Source organism: Podarcis cretensis, assembly GCF_951804945.1.
Source record: "Podarcis cretensis genome assembly, chromosome: 4".
In the NCBI taxonomy this organism is placed as follows: Eukaryota; Metazoa; Chordata; class Lepidosauria; order Squamata; family Lacertidae; genus Podarcis; species Podarcis cretensis.
Genome location: NC_137173.1, coordinates 66,901,599 through 66,916,675, shown reverse-complemented (window position 1 = coordinate 66,916,675; position 15,077 = coordinate 66,901,599). Strand labels below are relative to the sequence as shown.

The following is a 15,077-nucleotide window of genomic DNA, read 5'->3' as shown; positions in this document are numbered from 1 at the left end:
ATGTCCCTTGTGTGTGTTTGAGTGTGATACATACACACTTGTCATTTATCTACTAGCTTTAAGAAAGGTTAGCTTCATTTTTCTGTTTCTACTTCTTAAGCCTTCTCCTGCTGTTGGCAACAACAACAACAATGAAAAGCAGTGCCAAAAATAGGTTTCTGACTAAGCCATACTCAGAGCTGATTCATTGAAATCAATGGAATTTAATTGTTAGTTTCGTTCATTTCAATAGAATTATTATGAGTAGGGTTTAGTTGGATACAGCCCAATAAACTTATTGAGAGAGAGAGAGAGAGAGAGAGAGAGACTGCTCAACCTGGAAAGCAATATATCTTGATTGTATTTCAAAGAGAAAAAAACCCATAGGTTTTTCTTCAAGATGCCTGCCTATGATAGAACTTATTATCAGTCTGGTGTGGCTATTCTCTGTGTCTAGCTTAGCAAAACTGTACAGCTTAAATGTTGCAGTGCTTGGAGATGGGGGATAGTTAAGTTTAAGCAAACCAGTCTTTTATCTTGTCTTATACTTTGATCCTACTCAGTTATCTGTTTTCTTTCCTGTGCTTTCTGTATATTAATCCCTTTAGCCTGCCTTGCAAGTCTCCTTTGTAGTATCATTTTCACTATAATTTCACTATTTTTCATAGTTAAATTGATTAGGCAGGGGAATGGGAGGTCCCCTGTGTCCTGTGAGGTCATTAGTTTCTCATGAAAACAGAGATCACTATTAATTAAGCAGCAACAAATAAAACAATCCAAAGCACAGAAGAGGAAATAGTTTTTAAACTTTCACCATGTTTTGGACAAAGATGTGCAACACCCTTGTATATTCTTGCATTATTCGCTGCAAATGTGTAGACATGTATTAGAGGAGTTTTAGCATAGCCAATGAAATAGTGCCCTTTCTTTAAATTGTTTAAGGATTTATCCGCTATACATCTGCATCTTCCTATCGCTAATGCTATGTCTCTGCAGTGTCTGTACAGCATCAAGCTTTGTGACGTGTGAACGATTAGTTAGTGTACCCCCACCCGGAGCATGTGTTTACTAGATCAGTAAGCCCTAGGCTCAGACTGTGTGATCAATATACTGTTTGCTTATACTGGAAGACCTGGGTAAATTATGTGCTATGATAACACTTCATCATCAAGTGGCAGCTGTTCAGACCATTTGCATTTCGACTTCTTGTTTTGGTCTTTTTTTATACCAACCAGCAGATATTGCTAACTTTCCTTTTCAGAAGAGTGTCTTAGTGCCACGCATTGCTGCTGAAGGATATTTCTTTTGAGCATGAACAAAGCTTGCATAGTTAGCCAATAATGCGTGTTTTGTGAATTTTAATCCTCAATAGCTTTTCATTCAGAGTCATAAATATATTTTTTCCATAGCTATCACAACAGCCACTCCTCTCACCAACTCCTGATGTTTTATTGTTTGAATGCAAGCTCTGTTTAAGGAAGTTTTTAATGTTTAACGGACTGTTGTATTTTAATATTCTGTTGGAAGCTGCCCAAAGTAGCTGGGGAAACCCAGCCAGTTGGGTGGGGTATAAATAAATTATTATTATTATTATTATTATTATTATTATTATTATTAGTGTGTGCATATATGGCGTGAAACCTTTCTGTGTCAAAATGTAGGACAGAGGAGCCATGGAGCCAACTTTTGAGGATTGCTGTTAAAGAAAGAGAAACATTGGCAGGTGAGAAGATGATATTGCTTGTAGTGTTCACAGTGTAAGTACTGTCTCCTTCATAACGCCACAATTTTAAAATAGGAATTGTGAAATCTTTGGCTAAAGATCGTATTAGATTATATTTGGTGCAACAAGGTGCATTTGGGACAAAGAAGCAACGGCTGCATTGTCAGGTTGGAATTGAATGCAACACTCTCAGGCTGCAGTCAGAGGTTAGGGGTGCTTAAGCCCATTGACATCAATACTTGCCAGTTGCGGCCTTAAGTTTTCTGTCTGAGTGAGAAGCTATTGTGGAGATTATAACTGGGGCTATTATTTTCTCCTCTGCCATTGAAACGTTTCTAGTTCTCCAAAAACCATGTTTCTCTTTGAAAATCCTCACTGATAAAGGTGGCTGGAATTCATTTTTAGTGTTCCGTTTCAATTGAAACGAGCAAAGCCACTGCCACGTTGACAATACAGCATTAATGTTTTAATGCAGAGAGGTGAGGAGGGCAATTTATGCCCTTAGCACCCCGTGTGGGGTCAGGGTTTGCAGCTATTGCTAACGGACTGCTGCTCAATAGCATGCATGTTAAGGGCTCATCTGCCTTTGTCAGAGTATATAGCCTTAAAATTTGTCAGTGTTTATAGGATTACATTTGGAACTGTTTGTCCTGGGCTTTCACAAATATGGGTTGTTTTTGTTTGCCTCGCAATTAGCCAGAGTAACCATTAACATGACTAAGCTATGTTGCCAGTAAGAAGATAAGAAAAAAGAAAAATGAACAGCCTGAAATTATCCAGTTACCTAGTTGTTGTTTTTAAGATAAAATGTTCTTTCCCATCATAAGATAAAAGTTTTCCGTGGAGCCTTTTTTTCATCAACATTTCATCATAGTGTTATTCTGTAGAGTACAGAAAATAAAATGGGTGGGTAAGAGAACAAGCCTCACAAACAAAATAAAAAAGGGGAGAAAAAAATTTGTTAATAACGAAGCAGCTGGTCTAGAACCTGAGCAGCCCAGGGTTCAAATGCACACTTAGTCATGAAGCTCCCTGAGTGACCTTCAGCCAGTCACCTACTCTCAACACAGCGGTTTGTGAGGCTAAAGTGGGGCGGGGGGGGGGGGACCCTGTACTCTACCTTGGAGAAAAGATGCAATATACGTGTAATCATAAATAAATGTAGAATAAATCACAAAAAAGAATAAAAGGAATAACAGAGATCTACCTAATGCAGAATGGTGGCAAACACCATAAGTAGTTCCTCAGTATTACAAATAGAATACAAATACACAAAACCAAGATGGTTGTTTCATTGGTCAGAACACACATTATAGTAGTTCAAAATAACTGTAGACAAGCAGTAGGCAGAAGTTGGATTGGGATCTACTTTAAATAGATCTATGCATTCTGTTGTTGCTTTTTATTATTATACATTGTTTTTTCTTGCTATTGGCCTGATTTTTTTTCTGTCGCTGCTTCTATAGAATAGCACTACAAAATTTATTTAATTGATTAGGGCTGTAGCCTGCCACGCTTCAAGGACTTGGGAGCAGATTAACAGTGCATTGAGATAATGGTGGTGAGCAAGATTTTGTTCCAAATGGTATAAAATCTAAAGGGCAGATGGGAACAGAATATAAAGATGCAAGATTCTTTGGAAATAAGTGATACATTTATATGACTCCTTGGGCTCTAAAGTTCTGCATTAAGAAGCATCCTTTTAAGTAAGAAACATCTGACAATTCTAGTATCTGTGAGGGTGGAGAAGCTTTCACAGCAAAAATGATAATAAATAATAATAATAATAATTTATTATTTATATCCCGTCCATCTGGCTGGGCCTTCCCAGCCACTCTGGGCGGCTTCCATAAAAACCAAAAATACAGTAAAATCACACGTTAAAAACTTCCCTGAACAGGGCTGCCTTAAGATGTCTTCTGAATGTCAGGTAGTTGTTTATCGCTTTGACATCTGCTGGAAGGGCGTTCCACAGGGTGGGCGCCACTACCGAGAAGGCCCTCTGCCTGGTTCCCTGATTTGTGCTTAGTGCCTTGAGGGTGGGCAGAATGTTCTCGACATTGTGCTAAACCACTCCTGGTTTACAAAGAGTGCTTCTCTCTCTCTCTCTCTCTCTCTCTCTCTCTCTCTCTCTCTCTCTCTCTCCCCTCCCTCTCCCTCTCCCTCTCCCTCTCTCCCCCCTACGGACATCTGCACAGTTAAGATTAGGCTGTCAGAGTACATCTAAATCAGCTTTGATTTTAATTCTGTGTGTCTTTCTTAATACAGATTTCTATTTCCGTCATTGTATAGCACTGAAGAACTAGTTCCTTTTAAAATATGGCTCAGATTAAAAGCCCACAAAGTAGGGTGTGTGGTTGTGTGTTCATGTGCAGGGCTTTGTGGTGCTGCTTCAATACAATCTATGGACCTATCACAAATGGTATGTTTGCATTGGCTAGCTTTAAGAGTTTGCAAGGCAGAAAGTATTTGATTCTTTCAGTTGCACTGAAGCTTTCCAAGTCCAAGACTGCATCGCTTTTATCATGAGTTATTTTTAGGGCACCTCAATTTGGGGCTCTTGTTGAGTGTAAACAGTGCAGCTGCTTCCCTGTGTCACATGACGCCATTGCATGAAGCTTTGTTTAAAAGTATGAAATGAACAGCCTGAATTCTTGCTCTGCTTCTAGCAGTACCCCCCCCCCCCCCCGTAGTAGCTTCAGTCCTTAAATTATCTTTGTTTATGGCTATCTTTAAGCTCCCCAGGACTCTTCAAGTAACACTCAAGAGATGTATGTTCTGTATATGCATATATTCTATACACACATATGCCCAGGATACAGAACCATAGGACTTCTTGTCCCCAAAGGGTGGAAACACTTAATGTTCCATTTTGGTGACAGGTGGTCTTAGAAAGAGAGAAAGAAAGAGAAAGTTGCAGTTATTATTTTAAGCAAGTGATTTATGCCGTGCTTAAAACATGTCTCTCTTTTGCAGGCCTGTAGTGTTGATGTGGATGTTTTGGGCTGCCCAGAGATTAATTGGATGCCCGTGACAGCTATGTAAACTACAGTTCTGCAAAGCCTCGGAAATCCTGTGAAATGGAGGAACTATATAAGGACACGCAAAACCTGCCTATGGATGTTACCACCTCGCCCTCAGCTATGGCAAACAACAAGCTAGAAAATGGAGTTGCCCAGCTGATAACAGCAGAAGCCTGGAATATCAATTCAGCAGACTTGATGAAGAAAGCACTTTCGCCGCTGGTAACTGTCCCCGCTCCATCAATATTGACACCGCCAGCAGAATCCCAAAGCGGGGTCGCTCTCAAGGTAGCTGCCACAGTGCTTCAGCCCATTTGCTTAGGAGACAGCCCTGTGGTTCTCCCAATACACCTGCAAGTAGCAGGAAGCACAGCCCCTCAGATTGCTCCGAACGGCAACACTCCCTACGTCATGACCACTCAAGGCCCAGTGCCACTGCCTGTCCTCTTAGAGCAACATGTGTTCCAGCATTTAAACTCCCCACTGGTGTTACCGCAGAGTTCTCCCTGTGCAGCCAACTCCATTCACAGCAACCTCTTTCAGGGCTCTTCTGCTCCGTTGGGACAGCCGCAACTGTTGGATCAGAAACCATCAAATACAGCTCAGGAGTCTGTCTTGCCTCCTGTGTTTCAGACACCAGGATTTGCTGCTGTTTTGCAGGATCTCTTTCCCACACAAGGCGCCTTAGGTCCTTCGCCCTATCAGCCACCCCCAGACTGCTCTTCTGTCCCCCCGCCACAGCCCTTCAGCTCCCCGTTATCTCCACTGGTTCCGCCAGCCACACTCTTGGTACCATACCCCGTGATTGTTCCTCTGCCAGTCCCAGTTCCTATTCCTATCCCCATTCCCATCCCCGTGCCCCACGGTGCTGAGTCTAAGGCCAACATGGACTGTCCGAAACCGACTGCTTCGTTCGTCTTGCGTTCCTGCAAAGGCACCCAGACTCCCTTGGAGAAAGAAGAAACCAAACCATTCGATTTCATCCACCACAGAGAGCTTTCCCAGCTGAGCCGGCACACTGTCATCAAGATGAGTAACGAGAATGAGGTCCTCGATCTGTCCATGAAAACAGCCCCTTCGCTTAAGGAAGGCGAGGACAATTCCCAGCTCTCGCTGGAGGGCGGCGCTTTGGACCTCTCGATTACTTCCTGTCGGAAGGCTAGCAGCACCGAAGCAAGCAATAACAGCACCCGATCTGGATCCGCGATGGATGGCGCTTCTCATTCTGCAGAGGATAAGCTTTCCGGTGCGGTTTTGCCCTTTGCTCCTTCCAAACTGCACGAGGCTCCAGCAAAGGTGGAAAGCAGAGTGATCAGTAGTGGCTCATCGGAACTCCTGAGACAGCAGCCCAAATGGCTGGTGGACCAGACCAGTATAGCACCCTGCGAGCCACCCACTGGCAATAACATTGAGATTGTGAGCACATCACAGACGGCCAAAGTAATCGTCTCTGTCAAAGATGCGGTGCCTACAATTTTCTGCGGCAAGATAAAGGGCCTCTCGGGGGTTTCGACGAAAAACTTTTCCTTCAAAAGGGACATGCCCCAGGACTCGGTGTTGCAGTGTTATGATGTGAAGAACCAGCCGGAAGCCCAGGATAATGCAGAGGCTCTTAGGAAACCTATAAAAAACAGGAGTGTCAAGTTAAAGAAAATGAGCTCGCAGGAAATACACATTCTCCCAATCAAAAAGCAGCGGCTCGCGGCCTTTTTTCCAAGAAAGTAATTTATAAGGTTTTAGAATGTTTTAAGGTATAATTATTATAAATAAAGAGATGCACTTCATTTTAAATTGCATTAAAATGTTAAGCTATCTTTTAAGTTATTTCGAGGCAGAGGACTGTGGAGTGGGGAGGGGAGGGGAAGGGAAGGGGGTGGAGCAGCTTGGGTGGGGGGAAGACAGCTGGAGAGAACTGGCTACGTCTTCCCTGTACAATGGGTCCCCCTCCCACCTTGTTGCGTTCTAAACTTTTCATGAAAACTAAATAAAAAGCAGCATATTTTTCAAGTGGATTGCACCTTTGCAGCTTTAATGGGATACAATGGGTGAATGAGCCAGAGGGGTAAGAGCTATTTTCACTGCCATGAAGTGCTTTGATGATGTAATTCTGAACAATGGTGGGTAGAATGGAACTTTCGGAATAAATATTTGTATGTGCTAGTTTGGTTGCGGTATTTTGTACTTTTTTATATAAGATTTGCACTCTGGGTCCATAAAGGTTTGGTACAAGTCTGGAAACTTGTATAGCTATTAACTTGTCATGTTCTTGAGCTGTTGAACTAATCCAAGCTCATTACACAGTTTTACCCTTGGCACTCTTCATCACATTTTTAGCAGTGATGCGTTTTGAACTATGCGGACTGAAACAAGATGAATGTTAATCTTATAGCAAAACTACATTTGCATAGTCCAATAAGTATATCCATCCGTTCTATATAAAAAAAGCTAACTTCTATTTGAAAGTGGGTGAGGGCAAGTTGCATCTCCCACCCTCTGAGTAGTAATATAGACCAAGGTTGAACAGGCATCAGGTTGTTAGGGATACTTGGGGGTTTTTTCCTCCCAGTTCCCTGGAATCCACTGACTAGAATTAGATGCAAAATAATGGCCTTGGGGTGGGGGTGGGGTAGGGATCTTCTATACACTTAGAAGTATGGAAGCTAACAATTTCCACTTTTCTCTGCCTCTCCAAACTTTAAGTTGGCTTTGCCACATTTCTACATCCGTTTGGTTGTTAAAAGTTCTCTTGAATTTTGCCATCATTTTAGTGTGCATTTTTCCTAATGTACACATTTATGTGCAAGTCTGCCCAGTGACAGACAATTTGTATTTCATTAACCATACAGGGATGAGGGTGGCGCTATGGTCTAAACCACAGAGCCTAGGGCTTGCTGATCAGAAGGTCGGCGGTTCAAATCCCCACGATGGAGTGAGTTCCTGTTGCTTGGTCCCGGCCTCCTGCCCACCTAGCAGTTCGAAAGCACATCAAAGTGCACATCAAAGTGCAAGTAGATAAATAGGTACCGCTCCGGCAGGAAGGTAAACGGCGTTTCCATGCACTGCTCTGGTTCGCCAGAAGCAGCTTAAGTCATTCTGGCCACATGACCCGGAAGCTGTACGCTGGCTCCCTTGGCCAATAAAGCAAGATGAGCCTCGCAACCCCAGAGTCAGCCACGACTAGACCTAATGGTCAGGGGTCCCTTTACCTTTAACTATACAAAAGCTAGCTATACAAATATGGAAGAACATAAAATAAAAAGTCTCCGAGGTCTATGTGGGGACTAGACAGGGGGAGTGCAACAACATTGGTTATATCGGACCTTCCAAGCAGCTTCAGTGCCTTTATTCTTAAAGCTTGTGTTGTCGCTGAATAGGGATTTCGGGGATTGTGTTGCTTTGTGGTTTTTCCAGGATGACATGTTTCAGAAGGTGGTATTGGTCGGGGCTTGTGATCGATGACTTGGTCACTGACTTAGTGTCTTGCAGGGTTCCATTTTATCCCCTAGTGCTTTTTAAAAATGTGCACTCCACATCACTGAGTAGAGACGCCTGGTGTTATGGAGTGGGTGGCTGTCAGGATGTGGATGATGCCAGGCTCTGTCTTCTCTTTTGTTATCTCATTCTGTGGAGGTTGTGGAAGCTCTGAATCTGTTTGCAGTCAGTGATGGACAGGATGACCACACCAGGGATAGAATTGTCAGCCTACTCCAAATTAGGTTGCCCTTAAAATTTCACGTTTGCAGACTGGTAGAGCTCTTAGGTTTCTTCTAGATGCTCCCATGGTGATCATAGCTCAAGAGTGCTTTTGTTGTTTCAGCTGCTGTGTCCTTTTCTGGTGCAGTCAGACCACAATCAGACATGTTATTAGTTAAATCTTGATTGGACTGCTGTAATGCACACTTTGTAGGGCAGCTCTTGAAGACCACTTGGGAACTTTGGTTAGTGCTGAATCCTGCAGCAAGAATCATGACTGGGGCTTAGTCTTGGAATCATGTTACCAGATATATTGGTCATTCCACTATTTTTAGATGCAATTTGCAATGCTAGTTATTACTTCGAAAGCCCTAAACAGCTTGGGAGGACTGCCCACCTGCTCTGTGAATTTACTGTTTTTTAACAGAAGTATTGCTTGTGCCACTACATCCTGAGGCAGAGTTGGTGGCAACGCGGAAGACGACTTTCTCTGTGACAACACCGCCTATGTGGAATTTACTGCACCGGCAGGTTGGATGAGGTAGAAAGGTCAGTGTTCTACTGCCATCTAAAGGTTTAACTGTTTCAGCAGAACTGGGTCTTCTGCTGGTGAGTTTGGGATTGTCATTTTGGCTCTTTGCTGTTGTGGCATTGTGTGTTGTTTTGCTCTTTTACTTGATAATAGGATTGGGGTTGTTTTTGTCAATTTGATTTGTCTCATTACCACAGTTAATGCTGCTACCTTTGTTTTTAACTACTGTCATTTTTAAGAGTGTCATCGGAGACTATAAATGCAATCAGGATTGTATGAGCAACCGAAACAAGTTGCAGTATTTGGGGGTGGGTGAAGAGCCTTGAAATCATGTCGGCACTTCCCCTGTGGCACTGGGAAGGGATCCAGGGCTGCATCTCATGTGTTGTAACTGCTGGACTTGACTCTCATTTGCTTTGCTTCTATCCTCCTTTGGTGCACCTTCAATAATTTAAAGTTTCTTCACCTTTCTGCTTTCTCTCTGGGGAGAGAGCGAGAGAGGTGGGCATGAACAGTGTCTCTTACAGGGATCCTAGAGAAAACATCCATGGATCTTGCTGGAGGGCATGTAAGTGCTTCCACAAGGTGTGCTGGTGAGTCAAGCCCCGAAACCAGTTCTCCAGGAAAGCCCAAAAACATTTAAATGCTCGTGTATGGAAATCTGAGGGGACACAAGTGGCACTGCGGTCTAAAACACTGAGCCTCTTGGGCTTGCCAATCAGATTGGCGGTTCAAATCCCTGAGACGGGCTGAGCTCCCGTTGCTCGGTCCCTGCTCCTGCCAACCTAGCAGTTCAAAAGCACGCCAGAAGAGCAAGTAGATAAATAGGTACTGCTCCTGTGGGAAGGTAAACGGCGTTTCTGTGCGCTGCTCTGGTTTCACCAGAAACAGCTTAGTCATGCTGGCCACATGACCGGGGAAAACTGTCTGTGGACAAACGTCGGCTCCCTCGGTCTGTAAAGTGAGATGAGTGCTGCAACCCCCGAGTCGTCTGCGACTGGACTTAACTGTCAGGAGTCCTTTACCTTTACATGGAAATCTGAACTTGGCATCTCCTTCCCTCTCCCCAGCAGTAAAAACAAAGTGTAGATGTGTGTGAATGGACTTTTTGGAATGCTAGATCACAGGTCACCAACCATTTTGAACCCATGAGCAGTAGTTCCAAGTATGAAACTGGGCATGTGTATTCAGGTGAGATTTTCTGAAAGGAGGAGACAAGTCAGTCACTGCGACATTTTAAAGAGGGGCAGAATACTTAATGTTTAGATCTCACTACAGCCATCCCATGTCTGGGCAGAGGAATCCCTTTGTTGAGGCCTGTTAAAAAACTCTGTGTAATAAATGCCTTGCTATACTTCTAAGGCTGGAGATGGGTAATTAAGCATTTTGAATATGAACCATGTTGCTAGATGCTGGCTGGAATGAACTTGAACATTATTTGTATAGGTCTACTTTCTATGGTGACAAATCACAGCAGATATTCCTTTAATTCAGTGCCTGACGGTCAAAAAGATTTTTACTGAATATATTTTTTTAAGTGTCTTTCTTTTTTGAAATAAGAGACTGAAACTCCCACTTTCCCTTCTGTGCTTATAGCCACTCATCTTCTCTTGTGTTGAGTTCAAGTACTGGACCAATGCTCCCTCTGTATTTCTTTGCTCAAGGTCTACTTGGTGTAAAGCATTGACCAACAGAATACCTTACCTATTTTAGCTTGTTCTGATAAAAAAAACCACACACACAGTTATGCAAAAACGTATGTTTTTCTTAAAGTATGGTTTAAGGCAAGCCTTATCATCTCAACAGCTTCTTAAGACCATTAGCAACCCCTCTGATCCAGAAAGTATTCAACTCTCCTTTACTGGTGGGATTTGGTGACAGAAGTCTGTATAATACCTTGACATCTAGTGCTGCGGCAAGATATAGAATTGGCGAGAGAGAAATTGTGTGTGTCTTGTTAAGTAGTTCAGGGCTCAATGCAAAGATGACATAGTCTGTTTGAAAGGCTCGCTCTAATTCAACTATTAGCTAATTGAAGCACTATTAGTAGTCTGGTACTGTGTGTAGAACTTTGTACAATTACACATTTACTTGCATAAATCAGGTACAGCTGATATCATAAAAAACTAACACATAAACACTGAACATGTTTTATTTTCTGCGTAGATGAAAACATCCAGTTGAAAATAATTAAAATATATATTCTGTTACAAACACTTGATAAGAGTTTGATATCATGCTATATATATAGTACAAGGTTAAGTTTCAGTATGGCATTCTTGTTTCGTGTACACAATGCAATGCACACCCTTTCCCCTATTCAATGGCAAAAACCCACACTCCCAAAATGCATGAAGGAGGCTAAAATATTTGTATAAAACATTTTAAAACCAACTGTAGGTTATATAAAATGAGTTGAACTATAAGATACTTGTTCTTCCAGTTGACGGCTAAAAATAACCACATGCATGCAAGATTGGGGTTTTCTCCATATTCAAATCTATTTTTTAAAATTCTCTATCATGGAGTGGAATAAGCCACAGTTATTAGAATAAACATTGTATTTTACAGTGTCTCTCTTCCACATGCTAGTTTGTATTAACAGCATTCAGAATTGCCACATTAGAAGCAAAAAGTTTGTCCAAGTATCGCCGATTAAAAAGTGTGGATAAATTTGGTAATTTTTTGAGTATGCGTAAATTTCACTTAGCCAATAACTGCAGAAAAAATGTGCGGGGGTCTCACAGACTGCAGCCACCAACATAAATGCCAAGTATTTGCTATCACATTACCCATGTCATGTATCTATTTTTCATTAAATATATTGCAGCCCTTGCAGCTTGATTCCAAACATCTGCAAGAGCTGTGTGGCACAGTTCCAAAGCCATTCTGGGCTGGTATAATGGTTTGTACACTTAATAGAGGGAACTATTTAGCAGACACAACAAATATTAACATCAGGCTGTTCATAAAATACAACACACCTCTGAAGTGAACTCATTTAAATCATATTGCAGTGATTTAAAGAAATACTTAAGCCTGGAAATTGTTTTGAGACTTTGCGGTACTTTTTGCTAAACCTGAGTAATACTAGTATACCAGCAAGCAAGGCATTTTCAAATGAGTAATGTGTAAAAATACTTTCTTTAACTAGACACATTTGATATAAAAAAAGGCAATAAGAAATATAAAATCTACCTTCCTTTTTGGACTACATCTTCTCTATCATCACTTGTACTATTACATACAGTACATTCCATTTCCTACACAGCAAATGTACACAATTGTCCCTGATATGATATTGGCAGTGACAGCAAAATGTTTTACTATCAGCACTTCTTGTAGCTTATAGAAACAGCACCAAAGTGTGTAATACACACACACATCCATGTGCAGTTCAACTTCTTTGTTAAATTGTAATTTTTTTTCTACTTTAAAAGAAGCTGAGGGCAAGATAGAAATTCAGAACAAAAAAAAGTCGCCACACTTTTTTTTCCAGAAATCTTCCCAGAACAAAATGGCTCAGCACGACATGATGAAAATCCAAAATATTGCATAGTACAGGGACATTCCCCTGCGTGAATCCACCTGTCCTTTGATTGTTTCTTATCCCTCCAGAAATGGAAAGCAAAGCAGACAGGTGTTAAGTCAATAACAGCAAGAAGACACATTCACTTTCATCCAGCAAGGGTGTTCCACCTGCAGCAAAAGGTGCTTTGTGGAGTTCAGACCCGTGCGTCTAGTACTAGAGCTGCGTGCAGAAATACTTGCTGGATTACACAGAACCTAACAAACTTCAGTGCAGTCAGGCCTGAAAGCATGAAATCATCTGTTTGGAGTGATAGAGGAAATGGTTATAGGCCTTTTTCTTCCCCTCCCCACCCTGTCCTCCAGCAAGAAGCCTGTAGCTGTACGAGTGTCAAGAAATGATCATAGTGCTCAGCAGAGTGCTCACAAAGCCTCATACTGCGCATAACAATCTGTAAACAGAGGCCAAAATGGATTGTGCATGGGGGTTATCTCTACAGTTTGTTATCTGTCACAGTGCAAAAGTACCTTTTAAAAGACTTTCCAAAAAAATGAACACTATGTACAGCACAGAGGCATGTATCGTACTCACACACAAATATACAAGCGTATGAACGTTTTATGTTCACGTTAAGCTCCACAGAGACGGAATGATTCAAAATGATAGGTGGCACAGGTTCCAGTGAGCGAGGAGGAAATTTGTTCACTCACCTGGAAAAATTGGCTGTTCAAATCAGCCACGAGAACTTCCTTCTCAAAAAAGAAAAAGAAATACTGCCAGCTTAAATTGTCAACACTACAAAAATTCCCCTCATAATTTAAAACTCTTTACAAAAGCTTTCTTTTGTTTTTAAACACACAGCGCACACACATACAGAACATTTCATATGGCTATTCCCTTTGTGGAAACCTATGTAGCATAACTGAATAGTGATCTCCTGGAGTATCAGGATGTTAACCGAGAAGTGAACTCATTGCAGACATTACTACCTTTTCCCGTTTAGCATTATTAATTCAGTCACCTTTGCAAAACAAAGAATGTTAAGATCCTGATAGCATATTTTAATTCCTTTGGAAATTCAGCTGTTTTGGTTCTGAATGAAAATGCACCAGCTGAAGCCAAATGGTTGCGAATATATTTAGAACTTCCCATGTAAATACCCATGGCACTGCCTTTCCCTGCACCTTGAAAATTTTGTAAATACAAAAATGTAACTACTTTCTCTTGACAACAAATTTCATATTGTGGGGAAGAAACTTCTGGAAACCAGTGACAGTTTAGTCACAGTTTAGCACAGTGAATGGAACACTGGACACGATCTGCTGAAAACTTGTTTTGCTGAAGTGAATGGACCATCTCCCATCCATTTCTAAGATGCTCAGTTAGGCAAAGTTCCCGCTGTATTGTGCCTTCCCCCATCTTGATGAACCTGAGAGGTTGTCCAATAAACATGTGACATTATAGTTGTGCATCAGTTGCCTAGTACTTCCCTTGCTTAAGTCTCTCAATGTGGTAGCACAGCTTTAGTGCAGGCCCCAACTTCAGTCCCATGTATTTCATTATCATATCACTCCTCAGTAGCAAGAGAGCCTTTCCATCAATTTCCTGTGGAAAGAGCACACAATAAGGATTAACCACCTGGTAATATCTTGGTCTAGAATCCTTGAAAGAAAAAATAGTACTAGGCTTGCATGAGACAATGTGCATCTGTGTGTAATAAGCTCAACAAGATACAGTAGGTTGTAGAGTACAGCCTTGGGGAACATCATACAGAGAATGATAAATTATGACCTGGGGCAGTCTTTGCCAACCTTGTACCCTCCAGAACACCTGTGCTGGCAGGGACAGATGGGAGCTGTAATCCCAATCATCTGGAGGGCACAAGGTTGGTAAAGGCTGACCTAGGGTCTTCGTCACGATTGTGAATGGAAGGAGCCCTTCTATTTGTGAAGCCTAATTAGGTGGTCTAAACCACTGAGCCTTTCGGCTTGCCGATCAGAAGGTCAGTGGTTCGAATTCCCGCGACAGGGTGAGCTCCCGTTGCTCGGTCCCTGCTCCTGCCAACCTAGCAGTTCGAAAGCACACCAAAAAGTGCAAGTAGATAAATAGGTACAGCTCCAGCGGGAAGGTAAACGGCGTTTATGTGCGCTGCTCTGGTTTTGGTGCTCCGTTGCACCAGAAGCAGTTTATGTCTTGCTGGCCACATGACCCGGAAAAACTGCGAACAAATGCCAGCTCCCTCGGCCTGTAAAGCGAGATGAGCACTGCAACCCCAGTCGTCTACGACTGGACTTAACTGTCAGGGGTCCTTTACCTTTAATTAGGATACCAGTCCTTTTTACAGCAAAGTATTTGTAGACATAGCTTTTTTTAAAGCTAGTCTCAAGGATATTGCCAAAATACTTCCGAATGTAAGTGCACTATTTGTGTTAAATTATTTTATATAGCAGAAACCCTGCCAAGCAAAGAAATTCTAAATTATTGGAAGGGTTCTGCAGGGAAACTATTTATTTGTATGCTACCTTTCCAGAGTTCATGCTCAAGGCAGTTTACAACATGAAAAAAAAACCTCAACCACAACTTAACAAAAGTAGTCAA

General features: G+C 42.0%; 2 protein-coding genes across 8 annotated transcripts in view; one reads left to right on the top strand and one right to left on the bottom strand.

Moving 5' to 3' along the window:
• Nucleotides 1-6,885, top strand: part of RAI2 (retinoic acid induced 2) — a 92,972-nt gene extending 86,087 nt beyond the window's left edge. For 4 of the 5 annotated variants that reach the window (XM_079972776.1, XM_079972777.1, XM_079972778.1 and 1 more), the window contains one exon: nucleotides 4,679-6,885. In XM_079972776.1, the coding sequence (XP_079828902.1) occupies nucleotides 4,783-6,450 (1,668 nt within the window). In that variant the 5' untranslated portion in view covers nucleotides 4,679-4,782 and the 3' untranslated portion in view covers nucleotides 6,451-6,885. Of the gene's footprint in view, nucleotides 1-1,640; nucleotides 1,703-4,678 lie in introns of those variants that run through there. The other variant, XM_079972779.1, reaches the window with a different exon arrangement.
• A 4,199-nt stretch (nucleotides 6,886-11,084) lies between these two features.
• SCML2 (Scm polycomb group protein like 2) overlaps nucleotides 11,085-15,077 on the bottom strand; it is a 53,308-nt gene continuing 49,315 nt past the window's right edge. For all 3 annotated transcript variants that reach the window (XM_079972664.1, XM_079972665.1, XM_079972666.1), the window contains exon 15: nucleotides 11,085-14,084. In XM_079972664.1, the coding sequence (XP_079828790.1) occupies nucleotides 13,959-14,084 (126 nt within the window). In that variant the 3' untranslated portion in view covers nucleotides 11,085-13,958. The remainder of the gene's footprint in view (nucleotides 14,085-15,077) is intronic.